The sequence below is a fragment of the Pholcus phalangioides genome, unplaced genomic scaffold, assembly GCF_987345545.1.
Source record: "Pholcus phalangioides strain wild (caught in Gottingen) unplaced genomic scaffold, Ppha-v1.0 ptg000018l_1, whole genome shotgun sequence".
Lineage (NCBI taxonomy): Eukaryota > Metazoa > Arthropoda > Arachnida > Araneae > Pholcidae > Pholcus > Pholcus phalangioides.
In genome coordinates, this window is record NW_028301611.1 from 18,579,520 (window position 1) to 18,603,662 (window position 24,143).

Genomic DNA, 24,143 nt, shown 5'->3' on the forward strand with positions numbered 1-24,143 from the left:
TGCTGCGTCCGAGTGGTCTTTGGATGCGAATTGGGGAGCCATCTGTTGCAAAGTGTTGAAAGTTTTGTCACGACTGAAGTTAATAAAGCCTGTCCAAGCTGACGAAATGGGTGGCGTGTTTCTTCCATCATAAAAGAGGAAATTCTGGCATGCTCTGATGAAGTATCCCTCGAGAAAATTCAATTCAGAATTGTGTGTTGCTTTTTTAAAAACAAACGCTTTATCAAAATCAAAATAATGTGAATGTTGCCAACAGTGTTGGGCAATTGCCGAATTATCCGTCCGTCCCTTCTCACCGAATTCTCGAACACCGAAAGCATGTTGAGAAGGGACGGATGGATAATTCGGCTATTGCCCAACACTGTTGGCAACATTCACATTATTTTGATTTTGATAAAGCGTTTGTTTTTAAAAAAGCAACACACAATTCTGAATTGAATTTTCTCGAGGGATACTTCATCAGAGCATGCCAGAATTTCCTCTTTTATGATGGAAGAAACACGCCACCCATTTCGTCAGCTTGGACAGGCTTTCTTAACTTCAGTCGTGACAAAACTTTCAACACTTTGCAACAGATGGCTCCCCAATTCGCATCCAAAGACCACTCGGACGCAGCAAATACAATGGCGAACTCTTCGGACGACCAGACGTAAACATCACCCCTCCACGACTCATTCGTGTGAATTCTGACCACGAGGTCCTGATGACGGCTCTCCACTGAAGAGCCGAAACGCGTTGACCATTCGACCAATTGAATTTATTTCTCTTGAAAACTTGGCAATTTTTGTATAAATTAAGTGAGTTATAAACTTTTAAAATTTCGTGACGTGTCATTTTTCTAACGGTCAGTTATGGGCTAAACTCCGGACGAAAGTACATTTCTCCGGCACAGTAGCGGGTTGTCATTTCTTGAAAATAAACTAAAATATTCAATCACATTTAGAAGCCAAGTTCGGCCTCCTTCTTTCACGATTGGCGCTTTTACTCTCAATGCAGTGGGATGGTATAACCTTTTTTGTTACGTGTAATTACGTATTAGTTTCGTCCACTATATTGGTAAATTTATCACCAGATTTTTAAAGTGTTAGCCAAATGACATCTACTTGAAATTTTTTTTAATCAAATCAATACTTTTTGCCAAAATGTGGTAATTTGTTCTCTTTCACTATCAAGTCAACATTTTTGGGGGAAGGTGCATACAGTGCGTTCTGTTTACTACGCGATCGTTTTTATACGTTTTAAAAAGATTACATATTGATCAATGAAACAGGACAATATTTTTTGAGTTATTTTAAAATCTCATCGAAACACTGTCACGTGTAATAAACTTCAAAGAAGAGGTGACTTGTGAAAACACTAAAATAATAACAACGCTTCGATCAGAAATTTTCAATCAAACTAGTCATTTTATGAATTGTCATATTCAAAAATAATTAGTGGTTTCTCGGGTATTTTCTATTGATTATTCACCGAGTCACATTTTCATACCGATTTCTGCATGTTGCAATGACGGGTTTCCATTTCCTTTTGACTGCAATTGATTTTTATCGCGATGAAGTATTAATAAATTTTTACTTTATCTTTTTCACAAGAAAGATCTAGACTACTTTGAAATTTTTATTCCAGCCTACATGATTCGCGCATAACTTGGTCATTTTTTTAAAATGAAGGTTTCTTCAGGGGTGTATTTATTCGATTTGACTTTGGTTTTTTTAGCGCAAGAACCGATTACGTCAAACTGCGCCAAAACACATGACCAATTGAAAATAATTGTGCTTGTCATGTCAGGAAAGGAGGCAATTGCCCTGAGACCCCTCTTAACAGAGACGGACTTCAAGATTTTGCCGCCCTGTTGCTCTTATATGTGTGTATTTTGTTTCTTAATTTTTTTCCGAAAAATCATGATTACCCCCACTCCTGGTTCTCGATTTTCGAAATTTGAGAATTTTTTATCACCATGTCTTTACTGTCTGTTGCTCCAAATATGGTTTTGAGTAGAGCCTACTGTTTCATACGCACATTCATATCTTAAATGAGATGCCGTCCGCCCACCTGGCACCTAAAGAGAGAGACCTGCTAGAAGAGGTTAATGGTGGACACTTGTGGTTACCGCATTTACATCATTGTTACGGGAATGTCATAAAAATTCTTGTTCGGGTTCCGTTTGTACATACTATATCTTGGTCATGTAATGGTAGTGTGTAAGTAGTGGAAGTCATATAAGTGTGTGTGGGGGTATGATTTGTGTTGTTGTTTTTCTTTATTTCTGTTTTTTTTTTCTTTATTTTTGCAAAAGTTGAAAACATTATTTTACAAATCTGTACGACATATTTTTTTAGTTTTTCGTTAGCGTGTAGATATTTTTACGACACCTACAGAAAATTTGGCGAAATGAGTGAGACACACTGAAATAGAACACAGACATGAAAGAGAAGACAAGTTAGAGAAGACATGAGCATTTCAAGAGAATCGTTTTCAAGTACTTATGCGCAGAAAATATCGATTTCACTCTTTTTCATAATTTTAAATTGTAATTGTTAAAGTGTAATCGTGACAATATTTGTAACTGTGATCGATATCATTCATTATGCTTGTTGTGTTACTCAGTTAGTTGTGTTGCAGAATTTAAATCAAAAGCTGTGATGCAACATGTAAATCTTCCAGAACTTCTGAATTGGAACTGGAAAAAAATCTCATCTTAAAATTGTTGGAGATGATTTGAGGGGTGACATGACCCCCTGAAGTCGAATTTTCAAATATGACTAAAATATATTTCATTCAATCGTGAAAATCAGATGCAAAAAAATTCTTGTCAATCGGTTTAATTTTTTTTTCAAAATAAAACTAAAATTAATTAATTATAGTGTAAAAATGTGAACAACAAGAAAAAACTCTTTGAATACATGAAAATTTTTATATGGCATTTTTAAGTGAGATGAATCTCGAACTTCGATGTTTGATCATCCGTAAGAATTTTAAGAATTTTAAAGTTTGAAAAAAATGTATAAATTTTCAAAAATATGAGAAAATATTCAATATTTGTTTCAAAAAATACTAGGGTTCGAAATCCGAGGTTCATTTTTACTAAACATGGCGAGTAACACATTTGAGCAAAATTCCAGAATTTTCGGGGTGGCAGTAGCTTTTTCTTAATCTTATGGATGAACTCAAAAACATCTGCAAACTTATAAAACCGTAATATATATACTGTATACATATATTTAGCGAAACTAGCGAGCTTGGTGTGCGTTTGGTTATAGCCACTAAAATAAGGGTCGCTTATCAAATCGCCTTACGTTTGGTGAATTTGGCCGGAGTTCTGAGTGACGTCATCAATTTTCAAAGCGCTATGACTCATTAACTTTGAGTCAGATCAAGAAACGGAAAACACTTCTCCATATTAGTTTCGCACAAGGAATCACGTGTGTAATTATTGGGCTATCGATAGTTACCACCCTGTGTGTGTATATACACTGCTCAAAACGATTAGGGAGGCACATGGTTTTAACAAAATTACGCAAAGATGTATACCGATAAGTAACATAAAATGAATCATCCATAATTTAAAGCCTAGCAGGAAACGGAAGAAGAAAACTTCATATGCAAATCAAAGTTCATGACGTCAAAAACCAGAAAAAGGAGATAAGGGCAGAAATCGAGATGTTGCAGAAACGTCTGTTTTACTGCCGTAACTGTGAAATTCGATTGCGCAGTATTTTTTTTTTTTTGAGACAAGGTGACTTGAGGATGTCTCAAAAACGTGATTTACCGGAATCCATGGCATGGCGTGTTATAGGCAGACTGGAATCCGGGCAAACACAACGTAGTGTCGCAACGCTGTTGGAGTCGCCAGAAGTGTTATTGCAAGGCTGTGAAATCGATTCCAAGAAACAGGAAATGTTAGACGTCGACCAGGGCAAGGTCGGCCACGCGCCACTACAGCAACTGATGACCGGTATGTACGGTCAACAGCCCGTCGAAACAGAACAGGGTATGCTACGCAGCTGCAAAGACGGTTGCTCTTGGCAACAGGACGAAGGGTGTCCAGCCAAACAGTACGTAATCGGCTTCATGAGAGAGGGCTCTATTCACGTAGGCCAATGGTCTGCATTCCGTTGACCCCACGCCACCGTGCGACCCGAAGAAGATGGGCTGCTGAACATCGAAATTGAGAGCAACATGATTGGAGCCAAGTGCTGTTTACAGACGAGTCCCGATTCAGTCTGGAGTATGACACCCTACGTGTTCTGGTATAGAGGGACAGGGGCACTCGAAATAACCCCGCATTCGTTCGTGAAAGGTCACAATACAGACGAGCTGGTTGGATGGTATGGGGTGGAATCAGCATAGGCGGACGTACGGACCTGCATATCATTCGGAATGGCACTTTGACGGCCCGAAGGTATGCAGACGAGATACTGCGACCTCATGTCATCCCTTACGCTGGAGCCATTGGAGATTCCTTTGTTTTCCAGGATGATAATGCCCGACTGCATAGAGCTCGTCTGGTGGAGAACATGCTTGAAGCTGAAACAATACAGCGTATGGAATGGCCAGCATGCTCTCCTGACCTGAATCCAATCAAGCATGTTTGGGACATGCTCGGACGACGCATTGCTGCTCGACCAAGGCCGCCTGTTACTGTCCGAGACTTGCATATTGCACTTCTTGAGGAGTGGAACAGTATTCCCCAAAGTCTGATCAATAACCTCATCGCATCCATGGCAAACAGGTGTGCAGCAGTCTTAGCTGTTCGAGGAGACCACACGCCCTATTAAAACTCATGCATCATGTCTAAACAGTACTGTTTTTTATCGTTTACATGTAACCAAATTGTTGCCCTAAATCATCTTTTCATGTTTTTTCCATATTTTCAAAGAATTAAAGCTTAATTCCAAATATTTTTACGTCTTTTTTCTGCATTGCGCATTGATACGCGTGTACTATCCATTGTATGCCAATACGTGGCTGTCTCGCACGGTTTTCTTCACTTTTTTGCTTGCTCCCCTAATTGTTTTGAGCAGTGTAATTAGAAGTGAGATAAATATGCAAAAATACGTGCGTACTGCTAAACGACATGCTGAGTATGATATTTCCATTTGTATTTGTGTGTATGCTTTATTTTTGATATTTAAGTGACAATGAAATTACTTGCAACTCAAAATTGTGATTTTGGAGTTTATACAGTCGAATCCCTTTATAACGAACGCCAAGAGACCGGAGGAATCACTTCGTTAAAACGAAATTTTGTTTAAAGGAATTCCAAGTTACCTAGCATTGTTCTCATGTAAACTTATTTGGGGGATTATAGAAAAGTGTTCGTTAAAACGAGATTTTCGCTATAACGGTATTCGTTAAAACGGGATCCCGACTGTTCACAAAAAACAAAAAATGATGGTAATTAACCCACCCCCCCCCCCTCCAGGGCTGGAGCCCTGTCGGTCATTGTAGGGGACATGAAGTTGGACCCACAGGCTATTGGGGTAGGATTTTTATGTGGTTGCGTTTTATAAATTTTTGTGTAAAATTAGAGGTATTTAATACAAAATAATTTTCGTGCATAAATTGAATAGTTATTATTGAATTCTCTGTCAGCTCCTCTCCCCCTATGTGCAGGGGGCTGCCTTTAACTTAATACTTTAAAGATAATTTTAAACATGCCCTCCCCTTGAGTGCAGGGGGCACGCAGCGCATGTTTAAAATTGGGCATGAATTAATTTAAAGGCATGTTTAAAATTGTTCAAAGTATATCAGGGGCAAGCATCAAGCTTTCTGGGAGCCTCAGGGAGAACCATGGTGCTCACGAGTAACGGATTCAAGATGCCTGCTATAATACATGTGTGAATGACCATATTTCCCAAAAATTACCATATTTCCATATGGAACGTATGGTCACGTGCATTATCTTATATATAAATGTGAAAGTATGTATGTATGTATGTATGTATGTATGTATGTATGTATGCTCTTTATACAAATCTACAGTTTTAGACCGATCGTCGCCAGATTTTGCACATATACCAAACAGGACCGGGATTGAACCGTAGGCTACTTTAAAAGTTCGTCAGAGCTGGGCAAATGCCCTAAATGGACAAAAAACTGTCGGGCAACAATGGTTTTGGGGGCCTCAACAATCACTTTCGGAACGTTTACTTTGGTTACCGTGGTTTCCAACAGTGCGTTTCAGACATGTATATGCCTTTACAATAGTTTGTCACATCTTTAACGCTGCCATCATAACAGTTTATTCCTTTATAATGGTTTGTCACTTTTCCAATCCTCCCAGTAATTAAAAAAAACCCGGGAAGCGCCAGATATTTTTGCTTGCATGTATACAGGGTGTTCTGCAAGTGCTAATGTGGCCTTTATCTCATCAACCACCCATCGTTGAGGTATAGTTTCAATTTAAAAAGTGATTAAAAGGAGTTTGAATAATATTCGCTGCAGAAGCTGGACATATGGCGTCAGAACAACAACTAGGCGATAAAACTGGTAATAAAAATGTTCAACGCCAGCTGATGAACTCAATGCTTGCCTCAAATCATCAGCACTCTACTTCACCAAACACCAACTCTGGCCATATTGCTACATTGCAATTTACTGCCATTAGTGAGATGGGTTGGAAGTGAAGGTTCTGTCTATCGGTGGTCGCCTCGAGTTTGTTAGGACATCAACACTCTGGCACGAAGCTAAAAAATTATTATTATCCACCAACATGCGAGTTCAACTGCAAAATGACTCAGCACTGCTATCGTTTTCACAACAGTTGATCAAACTTGGCAATGGAAGAATTCCCGTAGACCCAAGCACTGGACTGATAACGTTCCCAAATGGATTTTGCCAGTTCTTATATATATAAACTCAGTTCAAGAACTTGCAGACAAAGTCTTCCCAAACATTCAACAAAATCACCGAAACCATGAGTGGCTTTGTGAGAGTGCGATTCTGGCACCGAAAAATGAGTGTGAACAAGATCAACGGAAAAATCCTAAAAATTATTCCGGGAGACTCCACATCTTACAAATCGGTTAACACTGTCACAGACACAGCGCAGACAGTTCTGTATCCTGCAGAATTTTTGAACTCCTTTGGATATTCCGGGTGTGCCACCACACAATTTGACCCTCAAAGTCGGAGCACCTGTAATGCTTTTAAGAAATTTGGAGACACCGATACTCTGCTATGCCAACAGACTCTGCGTGAAGAAATTGCACAATTACATCATTGAAGCAACGATTCTAACTGGATGTTACAAAGAAAAAGAAGTCTTCATTCCACGTATCCCACTCATCACCGAAGAAATGCCATTCACTTCCAAGCGGTTACAGTTCCCGATTCGTTTAGCTTTTGCCATGACAATAAACAAAGTGCAAGGCCAGTTGTTAGCAGTGGCAGGTATCAAGCTACTTGAGCCCTCGGACACCTTTTCGTCACCTGTTCGTGTGTTGGTAATAGCAAAAATTTGTACATCTACACACCAGATGGAAAAAGAAAAAATATTGTGTATCCACAAGCGATTGCCTGAAGATTTTAATTAAAATATTTAAAAATAAAAGTAATTTTTTCTTACTTGATGCAGAAATTTTTTTGATTAAGAAGTAATTAATAAGCTATACATATATAAATTTTTTACGGGGCGGGCAACGTCGCCGGGTATCAGCTAGTGAAATATAAAACAAGATGGGATGCGTCACAGAAAGAGCATTACTGCAGCGACATCTAAAATAACTTTCTCCTCCAAGGTTGACACTGAGACGGTTTTGACCGACTCTATGACCTTTTTTTTTATATTTATTTGGGCTTTTTCCCCCATACATAACGTTCTCCCTCCCCCCTCTTGAGACTTGGCTTATTTACTTAATTTTTCTTTTTCATCAAAGGTCATTAAATTAAATAAAAAAGAAGGAATAAAGACTATCTAGAGAAAGCATTTTTTTCATGATGCCGTCTGTGGCGTTGAATGTTGTCTTCCTGACATGCAGCAGTTTCCCTGAATAGGAGTTTGCTTTCAGCTGTCTCTGAGGCCACTTCTTCAATTGCAATATTTACACCATTTCCAGTAAGTTCCGAGTTTATTTTCGGAGAAATTACGTTATTATCGCATTTAAAAGGAATTATATGAAGCGTTTTAATTGTTTTCTACCTCTGTTTTATTTCGCCCTAATGGCGATGAAGATAATATATATCCCAAAGTATCGGCCGAAGACATTTGGTGGATGGGAGATACTCAACATTTAATCCCGCTCCCACCAAGGAGGTTGATGATATGCACGGCCCCCAACTACATTTGTCAGTCAGGACAAACTCAAATTTTGGCTCCCCCGCGTAGTGTAGATGGAGTAGTTAAAGTGTGAATTCGACATCCCCTTTAGTCCAGCGCCCTCCTACTTTCTGCTTGTGGCTGTAATGGTATGTAGCGAATTATCGAGCGATAGACAGGGGTTGTAGGTGGTTTAGAAGAATAAAACGACTGTTTTCGGATTTCTTACACCAGCTGTTGTTCAAGTCCAGAATCGTGAAGTTCTAGACCAAATCATGGATTACACAAGAACCCTGCTAATCTGAAAACCCGCTTAATTTGAACGGCTGTTCAAAAAAAAGATGTGGGTACTAAAGCTGTACAGTACTAGACCATAAAATGTGAATCATACTACAATATTGCTAATCCAGAAACCTGTGTGATTCAAATAGCTTTAGAAAACATTATAAATGTACCAAAGCCATACAGTACTACTCAACCGCAATAAATATGAAATATACTACAACCAACCTCACTTATCTGAAAACCTGTATGATCTAAACAGATCTTTGAGAAAAAACATGTATGAGCCAGTGCCGACCTATTTTTTTGCCGCTCCTTGGACACAACTGTCTTGTATTTGAGAAAGTTTTTTTTCTTCACGTCTAACATCCAAATACAGTGATGGTTCCCTAAATGTGGGTCACGACCAACTACACAGATGATTGAGAATAATGGTTCTCAAAGTTTTGCAGCCCGCGTGGCTCCCTTACAGTGACAATGTTTACCCGCAGCCTTCCAGACTAGTCTAAAAAAAGAACCACTCTTCACAGCACCAAATCAGTAATCAATATCAACAGCTTGCAGCAATGTCTTTGACAAAGCTTGTTGACGTCCCTATGAGCAGCAATGTATGCTTTGGAGAGCCACTGGTATACAAAAAAGACAAGCAGTCAAAGCATCTCCAAGAGGAAGCAGCACCATGCTAGAGGTAGGCCTATCTCTAGCATAGTGTTTGACGAGAGGGGCATTTGTTGGAAGATCAACAAGGAATTCAAACTTGCTGAGGTATTCTACCAAAAGGAAAGTCAACTAAAAAAATGTTGATAAAGAGTGTATAGATCCTATGCAATTTCTTACCAAAATGATTTTGATGTGTGAAAATTTACAAAAAGTGAAAAAAACACCATCATAACAAATGTGTTATAAAAAATGCTGCCTCGTCACCTCATGCTTGGTGCCGGCCCTGACCAGAGCCATACAATAATGGACCAACTGTGAGAAATGTGAATCACGCTAGAATCTCACTACTTCAAAAACCTGCTGAATCGTTATGGCTTTTACAAAACATATTGAATGTACTAAAGCCATGTAATACTCAGCCGTATGAACTACACTAAAACCTGCTAAATCCAAGCAGCACTTGAAAAAGAAAGATGTATTTATACCAGATCCATATGGTACTGGACCATAAAATTTGAATAACAGTAAAACAAATGTAGAATTGAATTAATCTTGAAAACTTATTCTGTATGGCTTTTCAAAAAAAGAGTGGAGCTATACAGTATGGGACTATAAAATGTGAATTATATTACAACCCTGCCAATCCTAAAACGTGCTTAATCAAAATGGCTGTTCAATAAAAAGTATGTACCAGAGTCGGGCAATACTGGACTATAAAGTGTAAATTACAATATATATATCCTGTTAATCCGAATAGCTCCTCAAAAAAGAAAGAAAAAAGTAAATAATGCTAAATAGGCTATACAAAAACCCTGCAAATTCAAACAGCTCCTCAAAAAAAAAAGTATATATTGGAGCCATTAAGTACTCAACTGTAAAATGTGAATTATACAAAACCAGCTTAATCCGAATGGCTTATAAAAAACTATGTACCAGAGCCTTGCAGTACTGCACCTTAAATTGTGAATTATACAAGAACCCTGCTAATTCAAAAACCAGCTTAATCTGAACAGTTTCTAAAAGAAAATAGACAACAAAATGGATGTGCATGACAAGGTTTAAGCTAGATAAGAAATTCCTTTTGCAAAAAAGCAAAAATGGGGGGGGGGGGAGCTTTAGCAAAATGCTACAATGCTAATGGAATGATTGATGGTTGGATGTCTATTCGTTCCGTACCTCCTGTACGCATTTTTGCAAAAGTGGCTACTACAACTTTCGCATTCTAAGATTTTCTTTCACATTTTGCGAAAAATGCAATCGTAGCTTAAACCCTGGTGCATGAGCCCCTAAGTACTGGACCATGAAATGTGAATTATATAAGAACTCTCTTAATCCAAAAATCCAGCTTAATCAGAGCAGCTTTTCAAAAAGTATGTACCAGAGCTGTGCAGTACTGGATCGTAAAATGTGAATGCACTATAAGCTTACTGATTCAAAAACTGCTTAGTCTAAATCAAATGGCATTAAAAAAAGAAATGTACGTACCAGAGCCATACACACTACTGCACCATAAAAGGTGAATTATACAAGAGTTCTGCTAATTCAAATACCAGCTTAAACAAAACTGCTTTTCAGGAAAAAAAATATGTATGTACCAGAGTTGTGCAGTACTGGACCGTAAAATGTGAATTATACAAGAATTCTGCTTAATTTGATCAGCTTTGAAAACAAAAATGTATCAAAGCTGTACCATGCAGTATTGGACTGTAGAATGTGAATTGCACAAGCACCTTGCTAATTCAAAAAAAATAATGTATGTACCAAAGCCATGCAGCACTGGACCATAAATTGTTAATTGTACTAGTAACTTACTAATCCAAATACTAGCTTGACCCAAATGGCTTTTGAAAAGGAAAAAAATGTGGATGTATGTACCAGAGCTGTGCAACAATGGGCACATAAAATGTGAATTAAAGCCCTGCTAATCCAAATACCAGCTTAGTCAAAACTGGTTTAAAAAAAAAAAAAAAGATGTACGTATGAGAGTTGTGCAGTACTGGACTGTAAAATCTGAATTATGCCAAAACTCTGCTTAATCCAAACAGTTATTCAGAAAAAAGTACGAAAACCATTCAGTACTGGACTGTAAAATGTGAAATGCACTAGAAACTTGCTGATCCAAATGGTATTTTTTTTAAAAAAAATACTATGTATAGATCAAAGCTATGCAGTACTGGACCATAAATTGTATAGAATGTGAATTATATATACAAGCTCCCTGCTAATCCAAATACCTACTTCAGCCAACCACCACTGCACTATCAATGGGGGACTTGGATTCTCAGGAACACAGTCTGCAGTATTGGACTGAAAAATGTGAAGCATACAAGAACCATGCTAATCCAAATGGTGTTTTATGTACCAGAGCCATGCAATACTGGTCCGTAGAATGTGAAATGCACTAGAGAACCTCGCCAATCGAAGAATGTGATTACTCACAAACAGCTCTTAAAAAAACCCATGAAACTGCAATGTATGTACCAGAGCTGAATAGTACTGCACGGTAAAATGTGAATTAGGCTGTACTTATAACCTTGCTACCCAAATGGCTCCTAAAAAAGGTGATGTATGTATCAGAGTCATGCGTACTGGACTATAAAATGTGAATTGTACAAAACCAGGTCCATCCGAACAGCTTCCAAGAAAGAAAATGACTATCATAGCCTTACAGCACTGCACCATGAAATGGAAATTATATAAGAACCCTGCTAATTCAAAAGTCAGCTTAATTGGAATGGTTTTTTCAAAAGAAAAGATATATGTACTAAAGCTGCTCAGTACTGGACTGTAAAATGTGATTTATACAAAACCAGCTTAACCTGAATGGCTTTTCAAACAAGGACTATATGTACCAGAACCATGCAGTAATAGACCATAAAATGCAAGTTATACAAGAGCCCTGCTATTCCAAAGATCAGCTTAATCAAAAAGAGTTTAAAAAAAAAGATGTATATATCAGGGATGTCGAGTGTTGGACAGTAAAATGTGAATTATACAAGAAATCTACTCAATCCAAACAGCTTTAAAAAAAATGTACCATAACCATGCAGTACTGAACCATAAAACACTAATTATGCAAAAATCCTGCCAATCTAGAAAACTGCTTCATCCAAATGGTATTTAAAAAAAAAAAGAGGTATAGATCAAAGCTATGTAGTACTGGACCATAACATGTAGAATATGAATTATACAAGCTCCCTGCTAATCTAAGTACCTGCTTAATCTGAACAGCTTTTCAAAAAAATGTACCAGACCTTTGCAGTACTAGACTGTTAAATGGTGTGTGTATGTACCAGTAACATGCAGTATTGGACTATATAAAGTGGATAATATATTAGAACCTTGCTAATAAAAAAACCCCCTGCTTAATTCAAATGGTTATAAAAAAGTGGATAAATGTACCAAAAACCATACACTATATACTGGATCGCAAAATATGAATAACATAACAAAAGCTATTGCCAAAACTTGCTTAATACCAACAGCTATTGAAAAATATATATGTTTGTACCAGAGCCATATATTAGCGGACGGTAAAATATGTGTCACACTAAAATCCTGCTAATCCAAGAAAAACCCTTAATACGAATGGCTTTAAATAAAAGAAAAATGGCTTAAAAAATTCACCAGAGACATGTAGTACTTGACTGTACATCAGGGTTTAAGCTACGGTCACATTTTTCGCAAAATGCAAAAGAAAATCTTAGAATGCGAAAGAAGTGGTAGCCACTTTCGCAAAAATGCGTACAGGAGGTACGGAACGAGTACACATCCAACCATCAATCATTACATTAGCATTGCAGCATTTTGCTAAAGCTTTTCTCCCCATTTTCGCTTTTTTGCGAAAAGAATTTTTTATCTAGCTTAAACTCTGCTGTATACTGTGAATTATACTAGAACCTCGCTAATCAAGAAATCTGTTTAATTTGAATGGCTATAAAAAATAAATGTATCAAAGCCATACGGTATTGGATTGTAAAATACAGGGTGTTTCAAAAAGAATCATACGATTTAAAAAAAAATCGCTATTATTCAGCTTTTAATCCATTTTGGTCGAATAATGTATAGGTAGAAAGAGGGAAATCTTGAGTTTCATGCAGTTGCTGACAGGTAGCGCTGAAATGCTTCTTTTGGCTGCTACTTCAGTGTTTGTCAAGATTGGCTTTTCCCACAGTTAGAAACTGATTCAAATGACTTCATTTTCCAGCAGGACAGAGCACCACCACACTGGAGCTTGGGCGTTTGAGAATTTTTGAACAATCACATTCCCAAATGATGGATCGGCCATATGGTATCCAACAATTAAGTTAAACGTCACTGGTCTCCAAAAACACCGGACTTCACAGTGTGCGATTTTTTCTTGTGGGGGTTTATAAAAGACTACGTTTATGTGCCTCCCCTTCCAGATACATCAGCCGAACTGAAGATATGCATAACAGCAGCCATGGAAGCAGTGTATGCAAACATGCTCTCAAAAGTTTAGGACAAATTTGATTACCATATAGACATGGCGTGCATCCCAAGGTGGAAATATTGAGCACTTTTAATTTGGTTTGTAAAAAACTATGATTAGCCATGTAATATAAAATTAACCTTAAGTGTCTATGTTCAATATTTTTCGTAATATACGCATTTAAAATCCGGTGATTCTTTTTGAAACACTATTATTAGTTACATTACAACCCGCTACTGCAAAGACTTGCTTAATACGAACAGCTATTGGGAAAAAAGTTTGTACCAGAGCCATACAGTACAAGACTATAAAATGTGTATCACACTGGAACCCTGCTAATCCAAAAAACCCTTAATGTTAGTGGCTCTTTGAGAAAAAGCAGCTTTTCAAACAACTTTTCAAAAGAAAATGTATGTACCAAAAAAGCCATTCAGTACTGATCTGTAAAATATGAATTATACTAAAACCCTGCTAATCCAAAAACACACTTAATCGGAAGGGCTGTTAAAAAAAAACAAGACAATGTATGTGCAAGAAAGCTGAAGAATTAACAAAAAAAAAACCTCATAAATTGTGCATTGTAATATGTTCTATTTTGCATGCAGACCATGAATGAATTAGCGTACCTAGCTGCCCATTATATCCTCCTTTCCTCACAACTTGCACAATATTAAGCATGTTGACATGATATTTAGCATAGGCAAAGATAGACTTCAAAGTCTCGGGGGGATTGATGATGGCTGGGTAGGGTATGATGATGATGATCAGGATATCTTGGAATATAAACTAGCACTGCTGAAATGAAAGCTGTATGAAACATAATGCACCATTAGATGACACTCCATCCCCACGTCAATAATAACAGAGTTAACAAGCAAAACCTTCAACATTGAAACATAAGTTACATTCTGTTCTTAAGAAAAAAACTTTTTTTTAAACTTAAAGTAACGGAAACAGTTACATGACAGCCACACACACACACAAACTGGCTGTGCAAATTTGCCAAGCCAAAAAATTGCTAATTGGCCCGAGAAGTGGTCACCAAGACAAAAAATGTGCCGAGGTGATGGTTATAAAGGAAAAGTACCATCATTACCACAATCATAGCACTTCTGTACTTTTTTAATTGAATCTGAGGGTACCTGTATAGACCTATGATTGAATCAGATACTGCACCATTCTTTTTAAATGCATTAAGTATGATTCTCTGTTAATTTTTTAAATATTGTTTGTTCGGTATATATACATTTATACATATATTATTTGTTACAGCTGCCTGTTATTCCGTTCTGATTTGAATTTTTGACATTTTTCAAATGGCTGGTGAGTATCATTTTGATCGTCAGTGAAAGTTTCTGTTGCACAAAGTTTATATCACATCGAATACTAAAAATTTCAAAAATGAAGCATTGCATTTTTTTTTGTGTGCATCCCATGATATAGCCCAGTAAATTTAGGTCCAAAACAGGGTCAAATATTTATAATTAGCTGAAATTTTCAGGATTAACTCTTAGCTATATGTAGAATAGATCCTGAAACATCTCCTAATTTCTCATGTGTGCTTCCATCCAGAATGGTGGATCAAAGATGACAGCCAATCACTTTTTGTCTTAAGTGATTTTTTTCCCCATATCCCAGTCAAAAACCCTCATTTTTCAATTCTGGAAAAACCTGTGCACTCTGCAAGAATGCTTGTTTGATTTATACCTAGGTTATATATATATATATATATATATATATATATATATATATATATATATATATATATATATGAAAATTAACAAAACTAGATTTCAATGAAAAATTTCAAAAGTCAGAGTATCGCACCACGAAAGGCTGCTTTATACACATAACTCGAAATTAAATATAATGAAAAGGCAAAAGATAAGAAGTTATTGAAAAATTGCAAAAGTCAGAGTATCGCGCCACACATATATATAATATATACACTGCTGGCCACTGTAAATGCAACACCCTGAAGGAAGCATGCAAATAATATGAAATTTACAACATGCATTAGTGGAGGTGAGATATGCAAATGATTAGAATTTCAGCGCAGACGCACATCACGCGCGCCTGTGGCGCCACTTCAAAGCGCTATTTAAGGCTTGGAGATTTCGACGATTTGAAGTACGGCAATTGTGTTTTTCTTGTGGTTTTTTCAAAAAAACGATCAATTATGCCTTGTAGAAAACAGCGATCATCTTTTGATCAAGTATCCGAGTTTGACAGAGGAAGGATAGTGGCCTACCGAGATTGTGGATTACAGGGATCTTTCAGGGAAATCGGTAGTCGTGTTGGACGAAACCAAACAACTGTAATGCGGATATGTGATCGTTGGATGCAGGAGGGTACGACAGACCGACGTGTTCGATCGCATCCACCTCAGTGCACCACTTCACGTGATGACAGGCGTATGGCAGTGATGGATCGCTCAGCCACATCACAAACCATAGCACAGCACATTCAGTCTGTACCGCATCATCCAGTGTCTGCGCGTACCATTCAACACCGTTTACAGCAGAGTGGTCTGTCCGCAAGACGTCCATTGCTTCGTCTACCCTTGATGCAGAACCACAGACGTCTCTGCCGCCAATGGTGCGATGAAAGAAGGATGTGGACGGCACAATGGAATGAAATTGTCTTTACTGACGAGTCACGCTTCTGTCTGCAACACCACAATGGTCGGATTCGAGTCTGGAGACACCGTGGAGAGAGGATGCTGAACAGCTGCTTTATGCACCGCCACACTGGTCCTGCACCGGGTATTATGGTATGGGGCGGTATTGGATATCACTCTCGCACTCCTCTAGTACGCATTGCCGGTACTTTAAAAAGCCAGCGCTACATCTCTGAGGTGTTGGAGCCAGTTGTCCTTCCTTACCTCTCAATGATAGCTTTCATTAACACGTATTGAGTAGTGTTGTACAGTCGGATGGGGATGCGGATACATTAATCTGCTCAACTGTAATAAATGCATGTCAGACCAGTGTCAGATCAGTTGCAGTAATAGGTACAGATCTACTCACAATTGTAAATGCTACAATATTACCAAACCACAAAAAGCGATTGGGCCAGTAAAGAATGCCCTCCTCTTGCATGTAGCCACTGGATGTGACACATCTGCCACATTCAGAAAGGGGGAAATCTATAGCTTTCGTGTTGATAAAGCAAAACCACAAACTGTGTTCTCTGATTTCACAGTTCAACAGCCCTCAACTTGATCCCCAAAAGATAATTGACATTGGACAAAGTATTGGACTTCCTGCGATCCAGGGCAGTAATTTTTCACCAACATCATTTGCATTGTCACAATTTGTTTTATCAGCAACCAACCCACTTGCTACACTACTCAATAAGTGTTTATGAAAGCTATCATTGAAAGGATTGTGAAGCAGCAACCAATTTGATAGCTATGTCAAATCAGAATCATCTGGTGATTGTCTAGAAGGCCAAAATTTCAACACATTATTCTGAGGAAACAAAACTTTTTTCACAAAAATCGTCCAAGACTCATGATACTTTCATGTTTATAGGGCGTGAAGAAACCTATCTAGATAAAGAGAACATTGTTGGTAAGCTAGGAGTATTTTTTGTCAAGTAAAGATACCTATGTGGAAATTCCATGGGGTGAAATAGGTGTGAGAGCTGGAATATTTTTATAATTTGATTTACCTCTGTACTTTAGGAAGCTATCTCAGTCAGAATCCTCAAGCAAAAGCTAAAGTTACAAGCATTCATAGTTACCTATCAATTACCTAACTGTACATAGAAAATTCAACTTTGAGATCACAACGACATTTTTAGTAAAAAAAAGTTTAAAAAAATTCCAACCATTTTGAACAGATTTTCAAAAAATTTTTTTTTTTCTAACACAGTCCTCCCACTTAGGACCACAAAAACAATCAAATCACTTTTTACAGTTTGTTGATAGTTTCAAAGTTATGAGGTGAAAACAGATCGACATTGAATTTTTTACCAGGAAAACTTCACATCTTGACATCAAATAAATCCCTTTTCAGCACATTTATAATTTTTTTAATATAGGTTTTTCCAGAATTGAAAATGAGAGTTTTTGTCTGGGATATGGGAGAAAAATCATTTAAGACAAAAAGTGTTTGGAGCCCAAGAATGGTGAGAGCTTGTAAGAGCCATTCAAGTTTTACATAAACACCAATAGTGACGGAGGGGGGGGGGAGACAAATGTCTACCTCCAACCTATCATCTATGCTAATAATTCTTCTTTACTGAATCGGGGGGTGGGGGAACTCTGTCACTTATGGTTACTAATTTGATCACTCATAGGGTCACACACTTGGTCACACAATGCAGTCACTAACTTGATCAAACAAAAAAGGCTTTCATGGCCATCAAGTAAATTAGAATTAAATTTAATACTAACTTGATCATTGATATTGTCATTCATCCAGCCATACAAGTCACTCACACTCAATCATACAGTAAATTACACTCAAACATTGACTTGCACACTCACGCACTCTCACCTGCTCACTTAATCACACACTCACTCATACAGTCGCTCAACCACTTTGTCACTTGCATAGTTAGTCACTCCTCAGTCAGTCACTCATATGGTCAGGGCAGGCAAAATGTCAGGGACGAAACATTTGGGGGTCGAAATTTCTGAATCCCTTCGTTATAAGCCATTACTTGTGTCATTCTTTTACTGTGTTTTGGTTTTGTATTAGGTTGTTGATTAAATTAGAGTAGTAAGTAAATTTTCATTATATATCATTATCAAGTGTGTTTGCAAAACATATTTCCTAAAGGAGAGATTTACTTCTATTTGCTCATCTATAGCATGGTTTTCTATTTATCAGTTATCTTTCTAAACATCATTTCTTTAATCAGTCACTTTAACTTTAATCAATCAGGAAACAAATGCAATTATTATGTGCTAATAATTTTTTGATTTTAGGCAAAAGACGGCCTCCCAGGTTCCAGTTAGTTCAATCGCCTCCAAAGCCTGATTTAATGTAAGTTATTGGGAAAATGTTTGATGTATTGTACCTGCATTTCATTCAAAAATACAAAGTTTCTCTTTTCAGGAAAATACAAATTTTAGCTTCCGGATTTGCTAAAATTCTCCGCAGATTCCAATTGTCAGTGGTCTCATCCGTTGATAAAATTAGTTTCACCCAACATTTTAACATGCTATTGAAAACCTGAATACTTTGAGTATTTACAGTATTTTGTGCCAATGCTGTAGGTCATATATCGGCCAAACAAAACTTTCTTCGAAATTCTACCTTGCTAATCATAAGCGCTACATTAAAAATCAAAAGCTCAAGTGTTCTTCTATTGCACAACACTGCTGGATAAATAATCACTCTTCTTTCTGCCAAAACCTCTGCAAAAATCATCCAGAAATGTCTTTCACCCATCGACCTAGATTTCTTTGAAGCGCTCAGTATTCACAAAAATTATTCTTTTTTAGTTAATGATTTCTCCAGTGTAACATGAACCTGGAATCCCTTATAATTTCTATCTTTTTCCTTAATTGTTTGCTTTAGACCCCAAGGACCTCTCTTTATCAGAAACCACCTAAGGTACCCACTGGTGTTCCGGCGTGGGCCAATCAAGTTCGATAAATCTAGCAGTCAGGGTGGGTCTCCTGGCTGTGTTGGATGGGAATGGGACTGCTCGATTACAAGTGTAATCAAAGTCTGGATAGGGTATTGGGGTTTACGGAAAATTCACCGCCAACAATTCACCGCCGGAAAATTCACCGACAACAATTCACCGCCATGCAATTCACCGCTAGGAAAATTCACCGACCAACAATTCACCGCCATGCTATTCACCACTAGGAAAATTCACCGACCAACAATTCACCGCCATGCAATTCACCGCTAGGAAAATTCACCGACCAACAATTCACCGATATGCAATTCACCGACGACAGTTCGATGCAAGTCAGTTAGCGAGGGAATGAGCGATTGAGTTACTGAGTGAGTGAGTGACCCAGTGAGTGACTGAGTGAGTGAGTGACCCAGTGAGTGACTGAGTGACCGAGTGAGTAAGTGATTCAATGAGCGAGTAAGTCAGTCCGTGAGTGAGTGAGCGAGCTGCTAAGTGAGTGAGCGATCTAGTGAGTGAGTGATCTATTGAGTGAGTAAGTGCCATATCCTAAAGATATGGCGGAAAGTTTAAATAATGACTTTATGAGAAGAAATTCAGATGATACGGATTCGGGTTGCTGTATTTTTGAAATATATGACATCCATATTTATTGGGCATCTTTTTCTCGCTGGGCATTTTGCCTGTTGTGGCCTTGTATTTGTATAAATGACAAATTGCTGTTGCCCAATACAAGATAGTATATTGAACAAAATTCCGTTAACTCTGTTTTATTCAGAAACTTCTAATGAAATGTTAAAAGAGATAATAACAGAATTAAAAGATAATAAAGTAGGTGGATACGCGATGAATTAACTTCCTAAAAATGCTTAAAATCATCTCCTGTTATCACTTTGATGTTATAAAAAACATCGCTGATCATCAGTAACCAATGGATTTTTTTTATGATGAAGTAGCTGTTACCCGCGATTTCACGTGATGAACTTTCAGGAATCCCGCTTTAGCGCGTATCTAGTATATGTACTCTATATTTACTATATACGTATATATATACTTCCTATGCAACGGAAATTAGTGACGATTTTTTTATTACGGGAGTCGGTGACGTTTTTTGAGTGATGGAAATCTGTTACGTTTTTGTGTTACGGAAGCCGGTTACCATTTTGGGGTCAAGTTTTCATTTAACTCTTGCATATATCGGGACCCATTTGACACATCGGGACCAAGTAATGTGCATGTACCCAGAGTTTCCCACATCCTACAGCAGGTCCCCTAAGCTGAAATAGATGGCGGGCCCCCAAACCAGCTTTTTCACGGGCCCCTCTGTGCTTAATTTATAGTGTGAAAATATCAAAAAGCGATAAGAAACGTTCCGGCCCCTGTCAGCCCTGCCCTCGTGGGGGTCATGCCGAGAGGTATGTATACGTAAAATATACATATGTCACCAGTGCTCCCAACATACAGGGTCGGGGTACCCGGGGGATCGCACATATACCTTCATGGGGAAGTTAAAAGGTTTCATTTCCAGGGGTCCTTGCGATAGTGGAAGCCCAAGGTATATCCAGTCTGGGACCCCATAAAATTTGCGAATTCAGTCAAGGATAATTGCGTGGGGGGGGGCTGGATTTTATTCGTTGGTAAAATGAATATTTGCAGTGGCCTTCACAGGGGGATGCCCGATTGGCTTCCGAGTCAGGGGTCTCGTTTCATTTTGGGGACACTGGATGAATCTCATTCTTTTCGGTCGTTTAACATTGTAGAATTTTCAACAGCGGAAGCCCGAGATAAATCCAGTGTCTGGGTGCCCCACTAAATATCTGCGTATTGGGTCCCCGTTACTGGATGTGGGCCCTGGATTTATTCGTTTTAAAATTGATAAAAATTAAAAATTTTCGTGGACACTCACAGGGGGTATGTCCGACAAGCCTTCAGGTCGGGGCCCCATGGGAAAAGTTGACAGGTTTCATTTCGGGTGTCCCTGGATGAATCTCATTGATTTTTGTTGTTTAACATTGTAAAATTTGCAACACATCGGTAGCCCGAGATAAATCCAGTCAGGGCCCCCACTCCAATTCAACGAATTGGAGTTTGGGGACCCCCATGGGGAAGTTTTCTGGGGTTACTTGATGAATCACATTTGTTTTTTGTTGCTTTATTATTATAAAATTCGCTTCTTCTGTAAGCTGGTGCTTTCACGTGTCCCTTTCCATAGCACGCTGATGAAGTGAAACGAAACAAACAAGATATGTTATGAAGAGAAAAGGGGGGGGGGGGTTGGCCGCCAAAAGTGGTAGGGGGCCAGAGCCCCCTAGTACTGTATATAAAATACCATGTCCTGACTGATTCATCATCGCCGAGCCAAAACCGCTGAAGCTGTAAATATCAAATTTTGTGAATAGTTTTTTTCACGACGTAAAGACTCACTACTCACTAAGAAATGGTTTTTCCATATCCGACAACCTAAGGGCGTCATAAGAGGGGAGGGGGGGGGGTCAACGTTGAAATCATGCCGAGCCGAAACAGCTGAAGCTATAAATATGACATTAGATCAATATTGTAATATAGACTCATTGAGAAGGGATTTTTCCAAATTCAACCCCCTAAGTGGGGTTTCAAAAGTTATATGGAGCAATCAGCACTGAGCCGAAGTCGCTTAAGCCATAAATATGAAATTTAGTTAGTTTTATATTTTATAATGTACATACACACTAAGACAGGATTTCTGAAAGTTCATCACCCATGGGGGTTATGAGGTGAGAGTAATTTTGAGATAGCAAAAACACACGAGAGCGAAGCCGCGGATAACAACTGGTAACAAAATATAATGCTTACTAAATTTTATATTTATGGCTTCAGGGATTTCGGCTCAGTGATGATTACTCCATATAACCTTTGAACCCCCCCCCCTTTATTAGGGGGGATTGAATTTTGACATTTGACTTACAGTCTTAGACTTAAAACGAACATTCGATTATGTTGATTTAAATATTCTAACAAATAAAAACACTTCTCAGCAGGCAAATGAGGTAATGTACTATATTGGTTTAAAACATATTACTACAATAGGAAACAAGCTGCCATAATAAATGGTAAAATCAGCACATTTGAAATATAATGAAAGGAGTCCCACAAGGATCGGCCCTTGGGTCATAATTATTTCTAGTTTATATTAATGATTAATGTAAAATTAAGTAGAACGGTAAAATAATTTCATTCGCAGATGACACAAGCCTATATGTTGAAGACGGGGGTGGATTTAGAGTTCGCTGTTGGTAGGGGTGATTTTACAAATCTTTAAAAATCTAGTCTAAGCACCGGTGACCACATGTCCTGCATTTTGTCTAGTATTTTCCGTGACAGTTCGGTTTTTCTGTTTTTTCTTCTCCATCCAGACTTTTTGAAAAATGTCACGGTTTTACTCGTTTATAGTCGAAGTTTTCTTGAATTTGTTGTTTAATTTTTTGTTGCAATATTACCATATAGAAGTTCCGAAAATTTCATAAAATATCGCATTTCGTTTGATTGAAAATCTAAGGAGAGCACCTACATCCAGCAGTGGAATGAAATTGGTTGTTGATGATGCCACACCTATTAAAACCAGTATTTTAAATACAGTTAAACTCGGTTATAACGACATCGAAGATTTCGCGGGATTTTGGCGTTATAACCGAGTCTGGCTGTATTGCTTTCACTTTTAGAATATTGTTCTACAGCTCTTTTAATTATTTTCTAACATTTACCGGTGATTATGTATGATCCCCACCTCATATTAGTTCACTACGACGCAGTTCGTTTTGTAGAGGCCATATAATTATGTCCTACTACTGATGCTGGAAAGCAAATTAATGAAATAATGTGAATATAAAGATAAGTAATCAGCAAAACTGGTAAAAGAAAGCCATAGCCTCATATTGTTTAAAATTATATGCGTGAGTTCAAAAATCGTATGAAATTATCTCGTTTTAAACATCCAATTCTTGGACATAAAATCTCTTGGGTGACAAATAACATTTTCGAAAACTGAAACTCACGGAACCACAGCTTCAAAAAACGATATAAAAAATGGCATTCTTTTTGGGCAATGTTAGAGGAGTATTTTAGAAGGACAATTTTCACATAGTTTTCATTACATACATATTTAATTGGTAATTTTCAATCAAAACCTACAATATTTAATTAGTAATATCTGACAAAATTTTCATTCAAAACATACAGTATTTATTTAACAATTTTCGACATGATTTCCTCCCTTACATATTTATAATTAAAGGGTTCCAATTTACTAATCTAGAAAAACAGATAACACGCAAATGTAAGGAAAAACGGGAGAAAAATATTCATTTCTCACAAATATTGATACCATAATTAAAATGATACATTATGAGCTATACCTCTCAAATAGTCTTTAATGTCACATCCTTGATGATACTTATCAACTAAATTCTTTAATCTCTGCGCAGAGTCCCGGTATTTCTTTCTCCTAATGTGATGGTTTTGTCCACTTACAATTTGCTCCATCCGAACTTCATTTAAACTCTGTTCTCTTTTTATGGCACCGATGAACTTCCATATATCTGGGTGGTGAGCAGATAATCGCTGTTGGAACGCTCGATGCCATCCTTCTATAGAATTGTTGGTAAATCGTTACGCGTTCCTTGAAAGCAGTTCCGAATGTCGATGTCAAAGCGCGACGACCACCACGACGAAGAGGACGCCCGATGATCCAAGTGTCTTCAAATCAACACTTCATCATAAATACGTTTTCGGAACAATCGGATTTTTTAATCATTTGTGACACTACTACGTTAAAAACTAACTAACTAACCAATTCACTCACTCCCTCACTCACTTACTGACCATTCACTCACTCCCTCACTCACTTACTGA

The 24,143-nt window shown here is 37.8% G+C and overlaps 1 protein-coding gene across 1 annotated transcript in view; it reads left to right on the forward strand.

Annotated features, from left to right (window-relative positions):
• The first annotated feature begins 7,787 nt into the window (after positions 1-7,787).
• lic (dual specificity mitogen-activated protein kinase kinase lic) overlaps positions 7,788-24,143 on the forward strand; it is a 34,414-nt gene continuing 18,058 nt past the window's right edge. Inside the window, exons 1-3 of the mRNA XM_089248030.1 lie at positions 7,788-8,059; positions 14,928-14,978; positions 18,595-18,652. Of these exons, the coding sequence (XP_089104156.1) occupies positions 14,972-14,978; positions 18,595-18,652 (65 nt within the window). The 5' untranslated portion in view covers positions 7,788-8,059; positions 14,928-14,971. The remainder of the gene's footprint in view (positions 8,060-14,927; positions 14,979-18,594; positions 18,653-24,143) is intronic.